The following is a 20,255-nucleotide window of genomic DNA, read 5'->3' as shown; positions in this document are numbered from 1 at the left end:
TGGCTAATTGCCGAGAAGTGAACTCCATTATTTATGCTTAGATTTCTTTCATTATTATTATTATTATTATTATTATTATTATTATTATTATTATATAAATAATTTGTATTTTTTATTCACACAAATGTAAGCTTTACTGGTATTCCTTTTTGCAATAATTGTATAAATAATGTCAACCCATTCACGACTGCATATTGGAATGGACAGTGATGTCATTTGTTTACTCTGAAACAGCCAAGCAGTGGACCATTTCTCCTAGGTTGAGCTCTATTTCAAGGTACTTTTTGTCATGAAAGCAATTAAAATCATATCTATTTCTGTAATATATCTTCCCTTCTATCAAATGAGACCAAAAAAACGAGAATACAATTATAAAAACCATTCGAAATTACCACTAAAGGGTAGCTAATTGCTGAGAAGTGAACTCCATTATTTATGCTTAGATTTCTTTCATTTTTGGTGTACGTTAAGAAGCATCTTTCCATCATACATTGCCCAAGTTTCAATAAGATAGTCCAACAAACAACTGAGATACAATTCCCGAGATCAAGAGCAAGAGCCCCTCACCAGTGTCAAGGAACCTGCCTTGAGGTCTGCTCGATTATGGAAATTTTGCTCGCGTATGGAAGCAAAAAATCGACCCATAGACTGCTCGTATTTAGAAAAACTCGCATGTGGACATGCTCGCAAGTAGAGGTTCTACTGTATGCAGTAACTCTAAAACACTTGAAATTTTGGAAAATTTCCAGACATAATAGAGATGTGCGCTCACGGAGAATGTAAACAAACCGGGTGGGGCGCACCGTATTTGGAAGACCGTTCACCGTATAGCAAATTTTAGCCATAATTTGAAATTGCCATATTAGCGGAACACCGTAAGGTGAAATGCCGTAAACCAGGGCCTTACTGTATTTCTGTTGCATTTGTAGTCTTAAGTAGTCAAAACAATGTAATACATCACAACACTGAACTACAATTACATATTCACTTTTATTTTTGTAAGATCTGGAGGTCTAAATAAAAAGTTGTTTGGCTTTTTTGGGGCTCCTAGGAATGTAACCCTACATAAATAACCCGCACATAGAAGAGAGTAGCTTACGACGGCGTTTCAGTCCGACTTGGACTTTGTAAATGGTCCAAGTCGGACCGAAATGCCGTCGTAAGCTCCTCTCTTCTACTTGTGGGTTATTTGTGTATTGTTCCAGTCACAGTATTGTGCCTTTTTTTGGTATTAATGTAACCCTATTAATCCCATAAGTTCTTCAGTTTATCTAACATAGATTTACCTAACATGGCATTTTCAGGAACATAACTACTGTGTAATATAATGGCCTACTGTATATTACTCTGGCATTTTAAAGAAAAATAATAAAACTATAAATCTCCAAAACTATCCTTCAAATCTGAATGCAATTTTGCATTCAAGTGGTTGCATATTACACTAACAGAAAAATGTCAACAAAATTGGTTGACTATTTTTTCTTGTCTTTAGGTATGTAATAACTTGCTGAAATGAGAGATGACCAGTGCTAGTATCACCATCTTTCTTGCTCCATCATTCTATGAGACTAAATAAAAACAAAAATTTCATGAAGCATTTTCCCTCTACTAATGATTTTTGAACTCAGCTTTCTTGATGGTATGAGGATTTATTAGTAAAGTCATTTACGTTTACTAATAGGCCAGTTATTTCTACATGAAGGAAATGCCAGTTATAGTATTTATATTAAACACAATAAATTATGAAGTTATGGGGGGATAGCATTTACATCTATGCATAAGGTAACTTTTATGTTATGACTTACCAAATAGTAAATATCAAACCTATGTTAGAAATGCATTCTGTGAGTTATCTTAGTTCTGTTCTGAATTTGGTTTAAGAAGATAGAAAATTTCTGCAAAAAAATAATTGCTACTATTATGCATGAATTTTCTACTGTACTATACTTAAGATGAACCAGTACCACATACAACTTAAATTTTCAACGAAAGCAATCGATGTCAATGAGGGTATTGTGTCTTGCAGTACCTGGCCAACTTAGCTGTAATATTACGCTTCATAAGAGGGGGCCCTACAGTATGAAATATACGTATGTTCTTGTGAGGACAAAATACCACCAAATATTATCAAGTTGCACGAGGCAAAAATCAAAATCTTTTATAAACTGGGATTTTGATTTTCTTTTACAAAACTGTATAGCTTTCTCTGTGTCATGATTTTTAAAATTCTGTATTTTTTAAATGTCAATAAAGCAATGAATGACCCTAATGAATTAATGCTCATATTTATTATGATCAGTATTAATACAGTTTTAACAATGAATACAGTTGTGTAAATTTTTTCTTAGATAGTTTCATGCTTCAAAGAACATCTAATTATACACATAATCGCTGGTCAAGGCTGACATTGTTCAGTAAAAGAGCAGTGTGTATTTTACATTATATTTCTCATATACAAATATTTTAGTCTGCAGTGAATGGCACATATTAGATGCCCTATGCTAGTACTATAGTAACTTTTGATGTAATGATTGGTTGTGGCATGTGGTTGGCCAGGCGGTTGAGGCAGCTGGAGAGTCGCATGTTACAGCTGGTGCAGCCGTTGCCTGCCTCTCTCGCCCGCCAGCTGAGCACCACCAGCAACCCATGGTAACCTAGGCGTGTGCCATGCCCATCACACACACACTAATCCCTCTTGATGTTATGCTGTTTGGCCAGCAGCTGGTGTGGCAGCAAACCTTTGTTTAGTTTTTACCTACCAGTAGTAGTTCACTGTAGTTTATGACGTCAACAATGGCATTTCTTGCCACATGACTAGTGTCTTAATTAGGCTGTGCGACCTTACAGATCAGACTGCAGTAGTGCCGTCTTTGTCATACCCTCTGCCAATACTAGCTTTTTTTTTTTTTTGTCTGTCTAAAAGCAGTTTTAACTTCTAATTACATTTTACTATTTCAATACTGATAATTTTTTATTTATGTTTACTAATATGATTTGAATGTGCTTTATTGGTTAATTATTTATAATTTTGTATTGTATGACTTAGCTTCTGGATTTCTTTGGTTGTGTTCTATGTCATGTTAGGTATAACTGTGCTTTTGGCTGTTTTGCACATGTCAACTAGTATAGCATGATTAAACTCAATTAACCTGTTCTCTTATAATGTCTCGGGTGTTTTCTTTTAAATTTGACATTTAAACTCGTTAGTATCTAAAATCTCATTTATACCATGAGATGGTTACATATTACATCATTCAGTAATTAAAATTACCTTAGGTAAAACCCCCTGTATAATTTAAGTGTAAATTAATGTAATGTACACCATTACCAGTTACCTTAGTGTTGCCCTGGTGCTTGTCACACCAGGTGTACAGCTGTGATCCTCACTAAATTGTCATAAAGTCTTTGGTGTACAAAGTTAGAGAATTTAATTTAGTCCCTGCAATGGTATTTTTTCAGAAGTGATCGTCGCAGCAAATTGATCTCGGGACCTACTAATTTTAATCACATCAGTCATATGGGCCCAGGAGACAGTATAGAGATTCAGCGTCTAGTTGACCTTCCCTCCCGACTCAGTACTGCTGCTGAACAACGCACACAACACACACAGTCCATCCATAGGGTGAGTACATGGATGTGCTATATAATATTTTATATCTAATTTATGTATAATTTATATATAGGAAATGCTGTAAGTTAAAATTATCATTTGTCAGATATCTTCACAGTATTCACTACATCATTTTTTAACCTTTATTAGCCTACACACTTACAGGTCTTCCTCAATATTTGCATTTTCCACTTTCGCAGGCTTCGAACATTCGCGAATTCCCAGCCACCCAATCATATTTAACCCTTTCAGGGTCGAGAGGCCCTCTCCTGAACTTGTTCTCGGGGTCAAAAATTTTTCAGAAAAAACAAAAAAATCTTATGAAAAGTTAGAGAATCTTTTCCCAAACATAATGACACCAAAAGTATGAAATTTGATGGAAAACTTAGGGAATTATGCTCTCACGAAGTTAGCAGTCTTGATGTTTATGCATCGATGATTTCACCCACTTTGAGCCCTATTTTCGGCCAATTCCTGTGTACTAGTCGACAAAAATCATAACTATTTCGCTAGAACTCCATTTTTTTCTATCGAATGAGTACAAGAAACCACCCATTTACTGATTTCAACTATCCAATAAAGTGGTCAGAAATTAGCAGTTTTGCCAATTTCACACAAATTTCAAAAGATTCCAGTTTCTAAATAGGGTCCAGAATAAACAAGACAGACATTCCTGGCACTAAAATAACATTTCCTCTGTTCATTAGTCACGTCCCCAGACCCCTCTTACATTTCTTTTACTTTCCACTTAGAATTTTTTTTCTCACAAATAATAGATTTACTGTTATGCAGACTACTGCATTAGTGTAGAAATGGTATAAGTAATATCAGCACACTTGTGAAAGAATATTAGACTCACCAGTTGATGTGTATTGGACTCATGGCATGATTTGTTTACTTTTGAACTTTGGCAAAAATCGAACATTTCTGCTACTTTGAGCTCAATTTCAGTTTCATTGTGAAACCAATCAAAATCATCTCAATTTCTGTAATATGTCTTCCATTCTATAAAATGAGACCAAGAAAACTAGAATGCAACCATAAATACCATATGAAAATACAGTGCAAAAGTCACTGTTTTAAACCAAAAACATGGTCACAGTTTTTTTTTTTTTATTATGCACTGTGTGCTGCAGGATTTTTTTTGTACCATGCACACTGACCACATAGATCCATTCTTTCATATGTAGGGCTACCAGCTTTCTCTCACTAGATTTGAAGGTGCTAGAATTTAGGCATACTAGTACGTCAATAACCCTGGTGCGTAAGCTGTACTATTTTTATTTATTTATTAACACACTGGCCGATTCCCACCAAGGCAGGGTGGCCCGAAAAAGAAAAACTTTCACCATCTTTCATTCCATCACTGTCTTGCCAGAAGGGTGCTTTACACTACAGTTTTTAAACTGCAACATTAACACCCCTCCTTTAGAGTGCAGGCACTGTACTTCCCATCTCCAGGACTCAAGTCCGGCCTGCTGGTTTCCCTGAATCCCTTCAGAAATGTTAATGTTGCGAACACTCCAACAGCATGTCAAGTATTAAAAACCACTTGTCTCCATTCACTCGGACTTCCAGCAGGCACGCTCACGCATGCCTGCTGGAAGTCCAAGCCCCTAGCACACAAAACCTCCTTTACCCCCTCCCTCCAACCTTTCCTACACCGACCCCTACCCCACCTTCCTTCCACTACAGACTGATACACTCTTGAAGTCATTCTGTTTTGCTCCATTCTCTCTACATGTCCGAACCACCTCAACAACCCTTCCTCAGCCCTCTGGACAACAGTTTTGGTAATCCCGCACCTCCTCCTAACTTCCAAACTACGAATTCTCTGCATTATATTCACACCACACATTGCCCTCAGACATGACATCTCCACTGCCTCCAGCCTTCTCCTCGCTGCAACATTCATCACCCATGCTTCACACCCATATAAGAGCATTGGTAAAACTATACTTTCATACATTCCCCTCTTTGCCTCCAAGGACAAAGTTCTTTGTCTCCACAGACTCCTAAGTGCACTGCTCACCCTTTTCCCCTCATCAATTCTATGATTCACCTCATCTTTCATAGACCCATCCACTGACACGTCCACTCCCAAATATCTGAATACATTCACCTCCTCCATACTCTCTCCCTCCAATCTGATATCCAATCTTTCATCACCTAATCTTTTTGTTATCCTCATAACCTTACTCTTTCCTGTATTCACTTCTAATTTTCTTCTTTTGCATACCCTACCAAATTCATCCACCAACCTCTGCAACTTCTCTTCAGAATCTTCCAAGAGCACAGTGTCATCAGCAAAGAGCAACTGTGACAACTCTCACTTTATGTGTGATTCTTTATCTTCTAACTCCACACCTCTTGCCAAGACCCTCGCATTTACTTCTCTTACAACCCCATCTATAAATATGTTAAACAACCACGGTGACATCACACATCCTTGTCTAAGGCCTACTTTTACTGGAAAATAATCTCCCTCTTTCCTACATACTCTAACTTGAGCTTCACTATCCTCGTAAAAACTCCTCACTGCTTTCAGTAATCTACCTCCTACACCATACACCTGCAACATCTGCCACATTGCTCCCTATCCACCCTGTCATACGCCTTTTCCAAATCCATAAATGCCACAAATACCTCTTTAGCCTTATCTAAATACTGTTCAATTATATGTTTCACTGTAAACACCTGGTCGACACACCCCCTTCCTTTCCTAAAGCGTCCTTGTTCATCTGCTATCCTATTCTCTGTCTTACTCTTAATTCTTTCAATAATAACTCTACCGTACACTTTACCAGGTATACTCATAAGAACATAAGAATGTAGGAACACTGCAGAAGGCCTACTGGCCCATACGAGGCAGGTCCTTATCAAAACGACCTCTACCTAAAGCTACCCAAGAAATAACTCCCGTACCCCATGACACCAATCAAACCCAGCCCCTCCCACTCATATATTTGTCCAGTCTCTTCTTAAAGCTACCCAAGGTCCCAGCCTCTATGACCCCACTGGGAAGACTGTTCCACGCATCTACAACTCTGTTAGAAAACCAGTACTTACCTATGTCCTTTCTAAATCTAAATTTATCCAACTTATATCCATTATTTCTGGTTCTTACCTGGTTCGACACCCTCAGTACTTTATTAATATTTCCCTTGTTTATGCCTGTCATCCACTTATACACTTCAATGATATCTCCCCTCATTCTACGCCTCTCCAGAGAGTGGAGATTTAAGGCTTTAAGTCTATCTTCATACGGGAGGTTCCTTACACAGTAAATCATTTTAGTGATACTTCTCTGTATGTTCTCTAATGAGTCTATGTCCATCCTGTAGTAAGGGGACCAAAAGTGAGCAGCATAATCTAAATGAGGCCTCACTAGTGATGTATAGAGCTGTAAAATAACTTTCGGACTTCTGTTATTTATACTTCTTGAGATAAATCCAAGTAATCTGTTGGCCTTGTTGCGCACACTTAGGCACTGCTGTCTTGGCTTTAGATTTCTGCTTACCATGACTCCCAAGTCTTTTTCACATTCTGTATGATCAAGCTCTACTTCACCTAGATTATAGCTTCGAGGGTTATTTTCATTACCAAGGGCTAGTACCTTACACTTATCCACATTGAACTTCATCTGCCATTTTTCAGACCAAGACATTAATTTGTCCAAATCGTCCTGGAGTTCATTGATATCCTCCTCAGAGTGAATTATACGGCCTATCTTTGTATCATCAGCAAACTTACTCGTGTCACTCGTAATCCCTTCATCAAGGTCATTAATGTAAATTATGAACATGAGGGGGCCTAAAACTGATCCTTGTGGAACGCCACTAGTGACTAATCCCCATTCAGATTTCACTCCATTAATGGTAACTCTCTGCTTTCTATTGGTAAGCCATGCCTCAATCCATGCTAGAACTTTACCTCCTGTACCATGAACTGCCACTTTTCTTAAGAGTCTCTTGTGAGGTACTCTACCGAAGGCTTTACTAAAATCCAAATAAACGATATCATATTCCTTATCACTGTCAACTGCCTCAAATGTTTTGTTAAACAATAAAAGAAGATCCAGTAACCAGCTAAGGACTCCTAACATCAAAGGTGAGAGCAGTAATAACACGAGGAAAACTTGTGGTACTGGCAGCCAGGACACAACCCTCATCACCCACCGGCACCACCACAACACACGACAGACAACAACAAACATGGCCACCGCCACAGTCCAAGATAACTCCTTCCCAGTATTTGATGTCAAGAAGATCACCGACCCAGAAATAGCTAAACTCCTTACGATTCTGAACCAAACGATCACCAAACTAACTCAAGAAATGCAGGAACTAAAAGCTAGCAATGCAGATTACCTCAGCAAAATCACTGCTCTTGAACATAAACTAGACACACTAGAACAACAAAGCAACACCCACACCCAGTCCCTAGACACCATCAACACTCTAAAAGACCAAGTCACCCTACTTACTACCAACATTATAGAGGAAAGATCAAGAGTGGACCAACAACTTGCCAATGTCATAACCAACTTCCAAGACCATAATGACCAACAGCAGCTATCTGACGCTGTTGTAGTTAACAGCAAACATCTCCCAGCCACAGCCACCCAAGAGACCTGCATGGAGACCACCCTACAGCTTATCAAGGACCACCTTCGCCTTAACATACGTAGTGATGACCTAAAGGATTGCAAACTGATGGGCTACCAAGCAGGTAAAAAAACAGTGCTGTTAAAATTCCAAACTAGCCTACAAAGAAACAACCTCCTAAAAACATCTATTTCTATGAAAACTGTTGTTTACGTCAATGAGTGCCTTACCAAAACAAGACAAAACCTTCTTTATCGGCTAAGAAAATTACGCTATGCCCAAAAAATCCACCAGTGCTTTGTGAGGGATGGAAAAATCGCAGTTAGGAAACAGCCCACTGGGAAGAGATACTTCATCTCTACAGAACACGACCTTAAAACATTCCTAAGTGAGGCTGGACTAACAGAATCAGAGTAAATTGCAGATAATACCCATAGTCCACCGTTAGTGTTATATTGTTATAAATTTGTGCCCCCCTAAAATTCTAATACCCCAACTACTTTTGATTGTCATTGTTGTATTCAACAATGACAATCAAACAGACTTATCCCCCTATAATTCAACAATGACAATCAACAGACTTATCCCCCTATAATTTTTGCACTCTCTTTTGTCCCTTTTGCCTTTATACAAAGGAACTATGCATGCTCTCTGCCAATCCCTAGGTACCTTACCCTCTTCCATACATTTATTAAATAATTGCACCAACCACTCCAAAACTATATCCCCACCTGCTTTTAACATTTCTATCTTTATCCCATCAATCCCGGCTGCTTTACCTCCTTTCATTTTACCTACTGCCTCACGAACTTCCCCCACGCTCACAACTAGCTCTTCCTCACTTCTACAAGATGTTATTCCTCCTTGCCCTATACACAAAATCACAGCTTCTCTATCTTCATCAACATTTAACAATTCCTCAAAATATTCCTTCCATCTTCCCAATACCTCTAACTCTCCATTTAATAACTCTCCTCTCCTATTTTTAACTGACAAATCCATTTGTTCTCTAGGCTTCCTTAACTTGTTAATCTCACTCCAAAACTTTTTCTTAATTTCAACAAAATTTGTTGATAACATCTCACCCACTCTCTCATTTGCTCTCTTTTTACATTGCTTCACCACTCTCTTAACCTCTCTCTTTTTCTCCATATACTCTTCCCTCCTTGCATCACTTCTACTTTGTAAAAACTTCTCATATGCTAACTTTTTCTCCCTTACTACTCTCTTTACATCATCATTCCACCAATCGCTCCTCTAGTACTAGTATGTCGGAAACACTGAAGGGGTTAAAATATGTCATTACATATGTTAGGAATTGTGGTGGTGGCAGAGTTTCTTTGGAGATAAGACATAATAAATAATATTAATAACATAAACATGTCAAATACCCTAGAATGAATAAAATACATCATTATGTCATGAGTGTTGTTGTGTTGGTGGTGTTAAGTGTATAAGGGCCACTGAGACATGAGCCGTACATGGTGGTAGAGGCGGTAGAGACTAGAGACGGCGGTGTTGTCAGTCGCCCTATCTAACTCCAACAACATTGGAGGAGTTAGGTTGGTGCTGTCCTTTTTCTACCGATTAATCACTTAACTTACTTTCTACATTGTTAGCCCTTTCAGGGTCCAAGGCCAAAATCTGAAAGGGTGCCCCAGTGTCCAAGAAATTTTGGAAAAAAAAAAAATTTTTTTTCTTACAGAATTAAAGAGTATACAGTGGAACCTCAAATATGGAACTTTCTTCGGTCCAGAAGGCTGTTCAGGTGTCGCTACAGAACGAATTTATTCCCATCAGGAATAATGTAAATTTGATTAGTCCATTTCAGACCCTCAAAAATACACTTATAAAAGCACTTACAAAAATGCACTTACATAATTGGTTGAGTTGGGAGCAGTTCGATTTTTGAGGTTCCACTGTATTTTTATGAAGGTAATAAAACAAAAAAAAAAAAATCCTGATCAGTACCTACCGAGATACAGAAGTGAGAAGTTGACCCAAAATGACCGGGTGGCAGCAACATCGGCGATTTCCACAAACTCACATTTCTTTATTTTACATTTTTTATACTTTTTTCTTTTTTCCTAGTAACATTTGTGGCCTGTGAGACCAATACTGTATATAATGTATATATATACACTCACTGTATTGAACACAATAACTGCACTAAAGTTATTATTATAATATTGTTTGCACTTTTGTTTATTACAATAAACATTTACAAATTTATTTTTTTTATTTATTTATTTATTTATTTATTTAGAAATTTAAGCATACATAAAAGAGGTACAAAAAGAAAAAAATACAGGTAAGAGCAGCATGCCAAAGCCACTTACATGCATAGCATTACGGGCTGGCTTAAAATTAACTTAAGATTAACTAAGCAATGATGAAATCAGTGATAAAACATAATTGTAAACAGATAACTATAAAGCACAAATGAGTATTAAAAAGACAGCTCATATGGTTGCATGCATTGTTGTACATTCAGTAGAATGGAGTATTCTGTTAGGTAGTGTATTTAAAAAAATAACAAAGTTAGATTGGGTCCTTGGTTTAACATTTATGTGATATAATTGTGAGTAACATTTTGGATATACAATTTATAAGGTTCAGTTATTCAGTATTTATTTGGTTTTGAGTGAGTAAGTGAACTTTGAGAAGAGACTTGAATTTATAAACAGGTAGTGTTTCTTTTATATTTACAGGTAATGAATTCTAGATTTTAGGGCCTTTTATGTGCATTGAGTTTTTGCATAGCGTGAGATGGACACGAGGAACATCAAAGAGTGATCTGTGCCTTGTGTTATGGTCATGTGTTCTGTTGAGGTTGGCAAGGAGATGTTTGAGGGGAGGGTTAATATCAGAGTTAAGTGTTCTATGTATGTAATAGGTGCAATAATAAGTATGGATGTTTTGTATGGTGAGTAGGTTGAGTGTTTTGAATATTGGTGGAGTGTGTTGCCTGTAGTGAGAATTTGTTATCATTCTAACTGCAGCTTTTTGTTGGGTAATTAGTGGTCTGAGATGGTTAATTGTTGTTGAGCCCCATGCACAAATTCCATAGGTGAGATAGGGGTAAATAAGAGAGTGATAAAGGGCCAGGAGGGCTGACTGTGGAACATAGTACCGTATCTTCGATAGTATGCCTACAGTCTTGGAAATTTTCTTAGAAATTTGTTGTACATGTGTATGAAATTTGAGTCTATTATCGAGGTGGATTCCTAAGAATTTTCCCTCTGTTAGCTTTGTGATAGGTGATCCGTTTATCGTTATGTTAAAAGGTACATCTGTAGCTCTGTTACCAAACTGAATGAAGTAGGTTTTGTCAATGTTTAGTGTAAGTTTGTTAGTCCTCATCCAGGTAGATATTTTCTGTAATTCGGTGTTTACAGTATTGGCTAGCGTGACTGGACTCGGGTGAGAGAAAACGTATGTAGTGTCATCTGCAAAAAGTGTGGGTTTGAGTAATTGCGAAGCATTTGGTAGGTCATTTATGTATAGGAGAAAGAGAAGAGGGCCAAGGACACTTCCCTGTGGGACACCAACTGTAATTGGTTGTGCAGAAGAGCTTGCCCCATTTGCGTACACATATTGGCTTCTGTTGCTGAGGTAAGACTTGAGGTAGTTGAGGGAGTGCCCTCTAATACCATAGTGTGACAATTTTACGTGGAGCAAGTCATGGTCAACTGTATCAAAAGCTTTACGTAAGTCAATGAAGATCCCCAGTGGGACTTCTTTTTTCTCTATTGCATTGTATATATGTTCTAGCATGTGTATAATAGCATCATTAGTATTTTTATTAGGCCTGAATCCAAATTGGCAGGGGTTGAGAATGTTTTGGGAGATGAGGTAGGAGTAGATTCGTTTATGAATTAATTTTTCGAAGATTTTTGAGAGAGGGTGTAAATTGGATATTGGCCTATAGTTATTCAACTCTGTTTGGTCTCCTCCTTTATGGATCGGGGTGACCCTTGCTATTTTGAGAACTGTAGGGAAGGTGGAGGATTCAATGGATTTGTTAAAGAGTGTTGCAATGATTGGTGATAGTACTTGTGACGCTTTTTTGTATATAAAGGGTGGTAAGGTATTTAAATCTCCTGCCTTGTTTTTCAGTGCGTTGATAATAAGGGAGACTTCGTATGGGTTAGTCGGAGCTAGGAACAGTGTGTTCGGGTAGTTGCCATTGAGGTAGTCATTTGGTGGGGTATCTGAGCTTGGGATTTTATTGGCAAGGTTTTGACCTATAGTGGAGAAGAAATCATTGAGTCTGTTTGCTGTTTCTGTTGGTGGGAGTTGGGGTTCATTTGATTTTGCTAATTTTATTTCGCTATGTCGTGATATCTTATTTGTTCCCAGAATTTCTGATAGGGTCTTCCAGGTCTTTTTTATATCACCTCGTAAGTTGGATAATCTGTTCTCATAATACAATTTTTTTGCCCTTCTTATCAGGCTGGTTAGGATTGACGAGTAACCGTTTTGTTTGGTCTCTGGTTATGTGACCCATTCTGTACTGTTTTTCATATCGGTGTTTTGTATTTATGGATTTGAGAATGCTGGTTGTTAGCCAGGGACTGTTCAGTCTCTTAGCTGTCATCTGTTTAGTTTTTTTAGGGCAGTGCTTGTTATAAAGGTATTGGGTCTTTTTTAGAAAATTATTAAAACATTTGTCAATATCTGTATAGATTTGTAGCTCAGTGTGCCAGTCAATGTTTGTTACTGCTGTTGTGAAGTTATTAATGGCTGCCTCATTGTGAAGTCTGAAGGTGACTTTAGTAGTGTCTTGGGGTATTTTACCAAGAGTTGTTATGAGGAAAGTAGGGTAGTGGTCTGTGGTATTATCTGTAATTATGCCTGATTTTAAACGGGACATGGTGTTGGTCCAGATGTGGTCAAGTAGGGAAACACTAGTCTGTTCATTACATATGTACAATCACTGGACATGGTTTTAGAACTGCTGCAGCTTGTGGCACTCCTTGAAACAAGACACCATGCACAGAGGTACCTTACATTCCTCACACATAAACCGAGTGTCTTTGTATCTTTGTTGCCGTTGTTTTGTTTGTGCACAGACAACACATCTCTTCTTAGCAAATTTCTTCCTAGTTGCAGGAAGCTGTATAATGAAATGATCACCTTCCCTCCTCAAACTCTTGGGTATATCCTTAGGAGTTTGAGGACAGTTTTGTATAGCAGGTGTTGTTTCCTGGTACTTCATTATGAGTTGTCTGACAACAGACAAACAAAATTCACCATACAGTGGTCTGTTGCCAGTCTTCACTTGGTACATATTATATGCACTGGGCATTGAAATGTCCATGAGATGGAAGAAAAGTTTCATGTACCACTTGTAACTCATACGAACACAATCAACAAAGCCAATCTGCATATCACATTTGTCAACCAAAAACATGTTTTGTGTATAATCAATCACTGTCACTGGTTTTCGAATACGTTCATTAGTCACTCTATCAGCTTTGCCACTGTCTTGCATTTCGTTAGGGTGAATAGTTGTCAACAATGTGACATCTCGTTTGTCATGGCATCGTAATGCCATGATGTCATTGGCAGTAAACACCTGCACCTCATCACCACGAGTGCCTGCGTTGAACCTGGGCATATGTTTACGATTAGAACGCACTGTGCCACACACATTCACTTGCAAGAAATCACTGAGTAAAGGGCTTGTGTACCAGTTATCAGTATATAATGTATGCCCCTTACCAAGATAAGGTGCCATCATGCTTCTCACTACGTCACCTGAGATATCCAGTGTTACAAAAAACGCGATTCTAAAAAGCTTAAGAGATCTCCAGTGAATACTAGAAAGGACTGCCCTTCTAGCATCCAGCCTGTTACTGGGTTTTCGTAACAATTAGTCAGTATCCTTGTCCAATTATCCATTAGAATTCAATAAGAATTATTAGTGCTTCAGGATTACAACTGGTAGGCTACTAACTAGAGAAATTAAAATTTAATAAATTTATTAATCATTGTCTAGGCGTATATCAAATTAAATTAAATCAATATCAACAAAATAAGAATAATCACTTCTCTCGTATACAGTATTATTGTACTGAAAGCACATATCACATTTATAATTCTTAAGTAACGTCTGGTACATTAACATTTAATAAGATATTACAAATATGTAGAAGTTTGTGTGTAAGTGCTCTAAGTAGTTCGCTATGTCTCACAACTCGACTAGACTTAAACAAATGACTGACAAATTCCTCTCATAAACTAAGTTCTTGACCGTCTGGGAATCAGAACAGTCTGCTTGAACAATAAAAAGAATGCTAAGCCCAATAGCAATATAACAAGCAACTGCGACACAATCAGGATCAAGGAGATAATATAACGACACTAAGTAGGGACCATCAGGAGATCCTCCACAAAAGTCACAAAACTCCCATACTACTGAATCTAAGTTCAGCATAAGAAAATCCCCGACTGTGACAATACACAGATACCAGTACAAATTAGGTCAGAAGCTACAGCTCAGGACCTGAGTTGCTTAGAGTGTCTATGCGACACACAACCTCAATACAACATCGAAAATCACTAAGTCTATACAGTGTTCTGTGAACAGTCTCTCCAGAACTAACAACAATAATAAGAAAGAGACGATCTTCCAACAAGGGCCAATAAGGGAGATTTAGGCTCGTCTTGTCTAGAATACGTGCAACCACCAAGCGAGTCTAGACCAGACTGAATACTTCAGGCGAGGTGTGAACACCCCCCTCTATCACGTGATAGCTCCGTGGACAGTTGCTGCCCAGTAACAGGAGCTGGCAGAGTAACGAGCAAAGAGCGATAATTACAGTAGTTAGACAATCAAGACTTGAACTATGAGCACATAATATGTTACATCCTACCTAACAAAAGTAACTAAGACAAATAATAATATAAAGCAATATATTCACGATTTAGCTATTATCGCAAATATGAGCAATATAAAATTACATGAAAAGGTAATATACATTATATACATAATAATATACATCATGTACATTGTAACCCATTCAGGGGGTTGCAACACCCAATAACATCCTGGTATCTTTCAATGTTTTACTTCCCGTGTATACAATAATATCCAATACCAGGCCACTGTCACAGTCACAGAATACCAACAGTTTTATTCCAAAGCGTTTCCTCTTGCTCGGTATATACTGTTTGAACGACAGTCTACCTTTGAACATAATCAAAGACTCGTCAAGTACAAGATTCTTGAATGGATAAAAGTACATGTTGAACTTTTGTTTCAGATACATAAAAACATTTCTAATCTTGTATAATCTGTCACTTCTGTCAGGCCTGGTTTTGTCAGAGAAGTGCAACATATGTAACAGTAAGATGAACCTGTTCACTGGGATGATTTCACTGAAGGCCGGGGTAGATATTAGCAGATCTGTGGACCAGTATGATTTTATATTATGCTTATAGACATGAGGCATAAGCATTATTGTTGCAAGAAGCAAATACATTTCTGCAATAGTTGTCTCTTTCCACCGATGATGTCTTGACTGTGGTGATATCATCGTATTTGCCATGGTGTACTCAAAATACTTGTTACTTTTCCTGACAATAGTTTCCATCAAGGGCTGGTCAAAGAATAGTTCAAAGAATTCCAGTTCATTGGCCGTGGTTCCAAGGGGACAAGTTGGTAGAATTCCACTTTGAGAGTCATCAAACTGGTGGAGCTTGGGAACAAAATTGGGATTTTGCTGCCAATCCCAGATACGATTTGCTGGTGGATACTGGACATCATAAGCTGGTTGTGCTGGTAGTTGTGGTGGGCTGGTGGCTGATGCTCCGCTTTGTCCTTGAACTGAGGAGTCAACAGCGTGGGTCCCTGCCGTGGCACTACCATCACCACTACCACCACCTACTGATACCTGTGTAGCCACATCATCCTCATTTTCACTGTATTCCTGGTGTAGGGCCACAGGATGTACTCCGCCCCCTGGGCACTGCATAGGGAACACTACCCAAGCGCATGTGGCAGTGTATGTACCGACACTTCACTATTGAATGTTTCCTACCTATCACTATTTGAATGATCGTCAAGAGCAATAAAAATCACAATCCACATCACTATCATCATCATTACTGAAGTCAGAGGCCTGGCCAAGCGAAAATAATAGTTTCCTCTTGCGATGAGGTACAACTGACCGTGACTGAGGCATGCCCACACCAGAGGTAGAAGGTTGAGGATCGGGATCGTCAGGGTTTTCTGCACTATTATCGATATCCTGGTCATTCCTTTCGCTCACTAACTGATCAAAGTCATAGAATTCATCTTCATTTCCACTTCCATCAGAGTCAGAACTATCAGAAAGGGAGAGGAGAGCTGCCTTGCGATGAGGCATGGTGAACAAAGGTAACTGAGCCGGTGTTCCCACAATGCTATGTGGGTGCCTAGAATTTTTGTTGATGGTACACACACACACCATGCAGATCCATTCTCTCACATGTAGACCTACCAGCCTTTTCACGCTAAATTTGACACCGCTAGAATTTTGGCGTAGATCTACGGTTTGGACCCTGAAGGTAAAGCTGTAGATCTACGGCGCGGACCCTGAAAGGGTTACTGCTACACTTTGTTGCTGGCTGGTGCTATAGCCTTTATTCACTCATGCTGCTTTAGTATCATACATATCGCAGAATCACTGAATCAGTGAAGAAGGCACATTCACCCCTCTCTCTTCCTCCACTCTGGTACTCTACTACAAGTTCTTTCTTGAATTCTATAATCTTTCTCACCTTCTTTACCAAAGGGCTTGCACTAGTACAATGATTGTTCATGGTTCAATTGGTTAAGGAAGCAGTATTGCTAGGCTAAGTAAGTGCTATTATTATATTTCCCTACAATATAATATTTGGGTACCAAACATTCACGATTTTTCAACATTCGCGAGGTTCTTGATCCCCTAAACCTCGCAAATGTGGAGGGAGACCTGTACATATTTTCTTTTTATTAGAGAATCTTTAACTCTGCTTACGCTACTAAATGTGATGTGCACAAAAATATTTGGGTTGTGTAGCCCTTTAGTGGTTGTTGTGGCATGATGTCAGCAGTCTAGTTCCTCGCATAATATCTGCATGAACTGTTTTGCATCAAATTATGTCATAATAATGACAGTAGTAATATAATTGTAAGACTTAATATACAATAGATCCTCAGGTACATAATGCACTGGTTAAGTTTCTGAATAGCAAGGCTTTATTAAAATGATCATTAACCAAAATATTTGTTAAGCACATAAGGGAAAAATAAGATTATAGTTTTGGACCTCAAAAGAAAAAAATGAAGATAGGCTAAAAAGTCAAGAAGCAATTTTATCTTAAATTCTGGTTTCTATTACTTGTTGATATGCACATGTATTCCTGGAGGGTGTACCAGCAGTCAGTACCCCCAGCAGCCCAGTCCCAGTGGAGAGAGAGTGGCCCTGTACAATACCTGTAGAAGCATGTAGCAAGCAATATCAGCAACCACTACCACACATACCACTGCTGTTGCCAACACTGCCATAGTCACAAGCACCACCAGACCCACACCCACACTATTTTATTTGTTTCTTCCTCATTCTGGTAGTATGGTAGGGTAGCACGTGAGGTCAAGACAAACGTAGATGGACTAGTTGTGTGTTTAATGGGAAAGCATAAGTTACACAGGCAGAGAGATATTTATGTATAGAGTAGCCAGAAACCTGTCCTGGAAGAGGGGGGGAACATGCTGTCAGAGGGAACAATGGTTGAGGAGAGAGAGAGGCATGGTCGCATGGGCCTTCAATGCCTCACCTCTGGAGGGAACCTTAGGAACTAGGCCTACACAGTAACTCGCTGTAGTGGGGAATAAGAACAAAGGGTGTAAACTTATTGTACAACACCGCCACCACCACCACACACCACCCATACACCACCCCCACACACCACCCCCACACACCACCCCCACACACCACCCCCACACACCACCCCCACACACCACCCCCACACACCACCCACACACACCACCCCAACACACCACCCCCACACACTGCCCACACACACCGCCCCCACACACCGCCCCCACACACCGCCCCCACACACCGCCCCCACACACCGCCCCCACACACCGCCCCCACACACCACCCCCACACACCGCCCCCACACACCACCCCCACACACCACCCCCACACACCACCCCCACACACCACCCCCACACACCACCCCCACACACCACCCCCACACACCACCCCCACACACCACCCCCACACACCACCCCCACACACCACCCCCACACACCACCCCCACACACCACCCCCACACCACCTCCACACCACCCCCACCCACCACCCCCACCCCACCTCCCCACCACTCCTCCCCACCACCCCCACCCCCACCCACCACCCCCACCCACCCACCCACCACCCCCACCCACCAAGCCCCACCCACCCACCCACCACCCCCACCCACACCACCCCTACACACCACCCCCACACACCATCCCTACACACCACCCCTACACACCACCCCTACACACCACCCCTACACACCACCCCTACACACCACCCTTCCTCACCTCCCCTACACACCACCCCTACACACCACCCCTACACACCACCACCACACACCACCACCAAACACCACCAAACACCACCACCACCACACACCACCACACACCACCACCACACACCACCACCACCCACCACCACCACACACCACCACCACCACACACCACCACACACCACCACACACCACCACCACACACCACCACCACCACACACCACCACCACCACACACCACCACCACCACCACACACCACCACCACCACACACCACCACCACCACCACACACAACCACCACCACCACACACCACCACCACCACACACCACCACCACTACACACCACCACCACCACACACCACCACCACCACACACCACCACCACCACACACCACCACCACACACCACCACACACCACCACACACCACCACACACCACCACCACACACCACCACCACACACCACCACCACACACCACCACACACCACCACCACACACCACCACCACATACCACCACCACACACCACCACCACCACACACCACCACCACACACCACCACCACACACCACCACCACACACCACCACCACACACCACCACCACACACCACCACCACACACCACCACCACCACACACCACCACACACCACCACACACCACCACACACCACCACCACACACCACCACACACCCAGGGCCAGATTAAGAAGTCTCCGGGCCCTAGGCTATTCAGATTGGCGGGGCCCCTTTGAGTTACAGGTAAGCGAAGCGACCCCTTCCAGCTTAGGGGGGGGGGGTTGGTGTGAGCCTGTTTAAGGTCTAATTAAATACATTCTGGCTATTTAGATTAAATTTAATAGGGAAAGTACATCAAGACAACCAAAACCATTTACCAACAGCCATTATAACTATCTTGTTAACCCTTTGACTGTTTCAGGCCCCTCTCTGAAACTGTCATTCTATGTCGCTCAATTTTTAAAAAAAAAAATTATTTTTTCTTATGAAATGATAGAGAATCTTTTCCCGATGGTAATGACGCCAAAAGTTCGAAATTTGGTCGAAAACTCATGGAATTATGCTCCCGCAAAGTTAGCGGTCTCGGCGACATATGCGTATCGGCGATTTCGCCGACTTTGAGCCCTATTTTCAGCCAATTCCATTGTTCCAGTTGACCAAACTCGTAGCTATTTCTTTAGAACTCCATTTTATCTATCAGCTGAGTACAAGAAACCTCCCATTTACTAATTTGGACTACCCAATATGGTGGTCAGAAATTGGCAATTTGGCCAATTTCACGCAAACTAAAAAAGATGCCAATTTCAAAATAGGGTCCAGAATAAACAAGGTAGACATTCGTGGCACTAAAATAACATATGCTCTGTTCATTAGTCACATTTCTACGCCACTCTTATATTATTATTGCTTTCTATTTTGATTTTTTATTCATACAAAAAAATACAAAATTTACTCTTATGCAGACTACTGCATTATTGT

General features: G+C 40.3%; 1 protein-coding gene across 2 annotated transcripts in view; it reads left to right on the top strand.

Moving 5' to 3' along the window:
- The window catches only part of LOC128705284 (serine/threonine-protein kinase Genghis Khan), a 252,260-nt gene that overhangs the window by 119,044 nt on the left and 112,961 nt on the right, over positions 1–20,255 (top strand). The window contains exon 5 of one of the 2 annotated variants that reach the window (XM_070081447.1): positions 3,463–3,622. In XM_070081447.1, coding sequence (XP_069937548.1) covers positions 3,463–3,622 — 160 coding nt within the window. Of the gene's footprint in view, positions 1–3,459; positions 3,623–20,255 lie in introns of both variants that reach the window. The other variant, XM_070081439.1, reaches the window with a different exon arrangement.

Source organism: Cherax quadricarinatus, chromosome 6 (genome assembly GCF_038502225.1).
Source record: "Cherax quadricarinatus isolate ZL_2023a chromosome 6, ASM3850222v1, whole genome shotgun sequence".
Lineage (NCBI taxonomy): Eukaryota > Metazoa > Arthropoda > Malacostraca > Decapoda > Parastacidae > Cherax > Cherax quadricarinatus.
The sequence above is the reverse complement of the archived record's forward strand: the minus strand, read 5'-3'. Positions and strand labels throughout refer to the sequence as shown.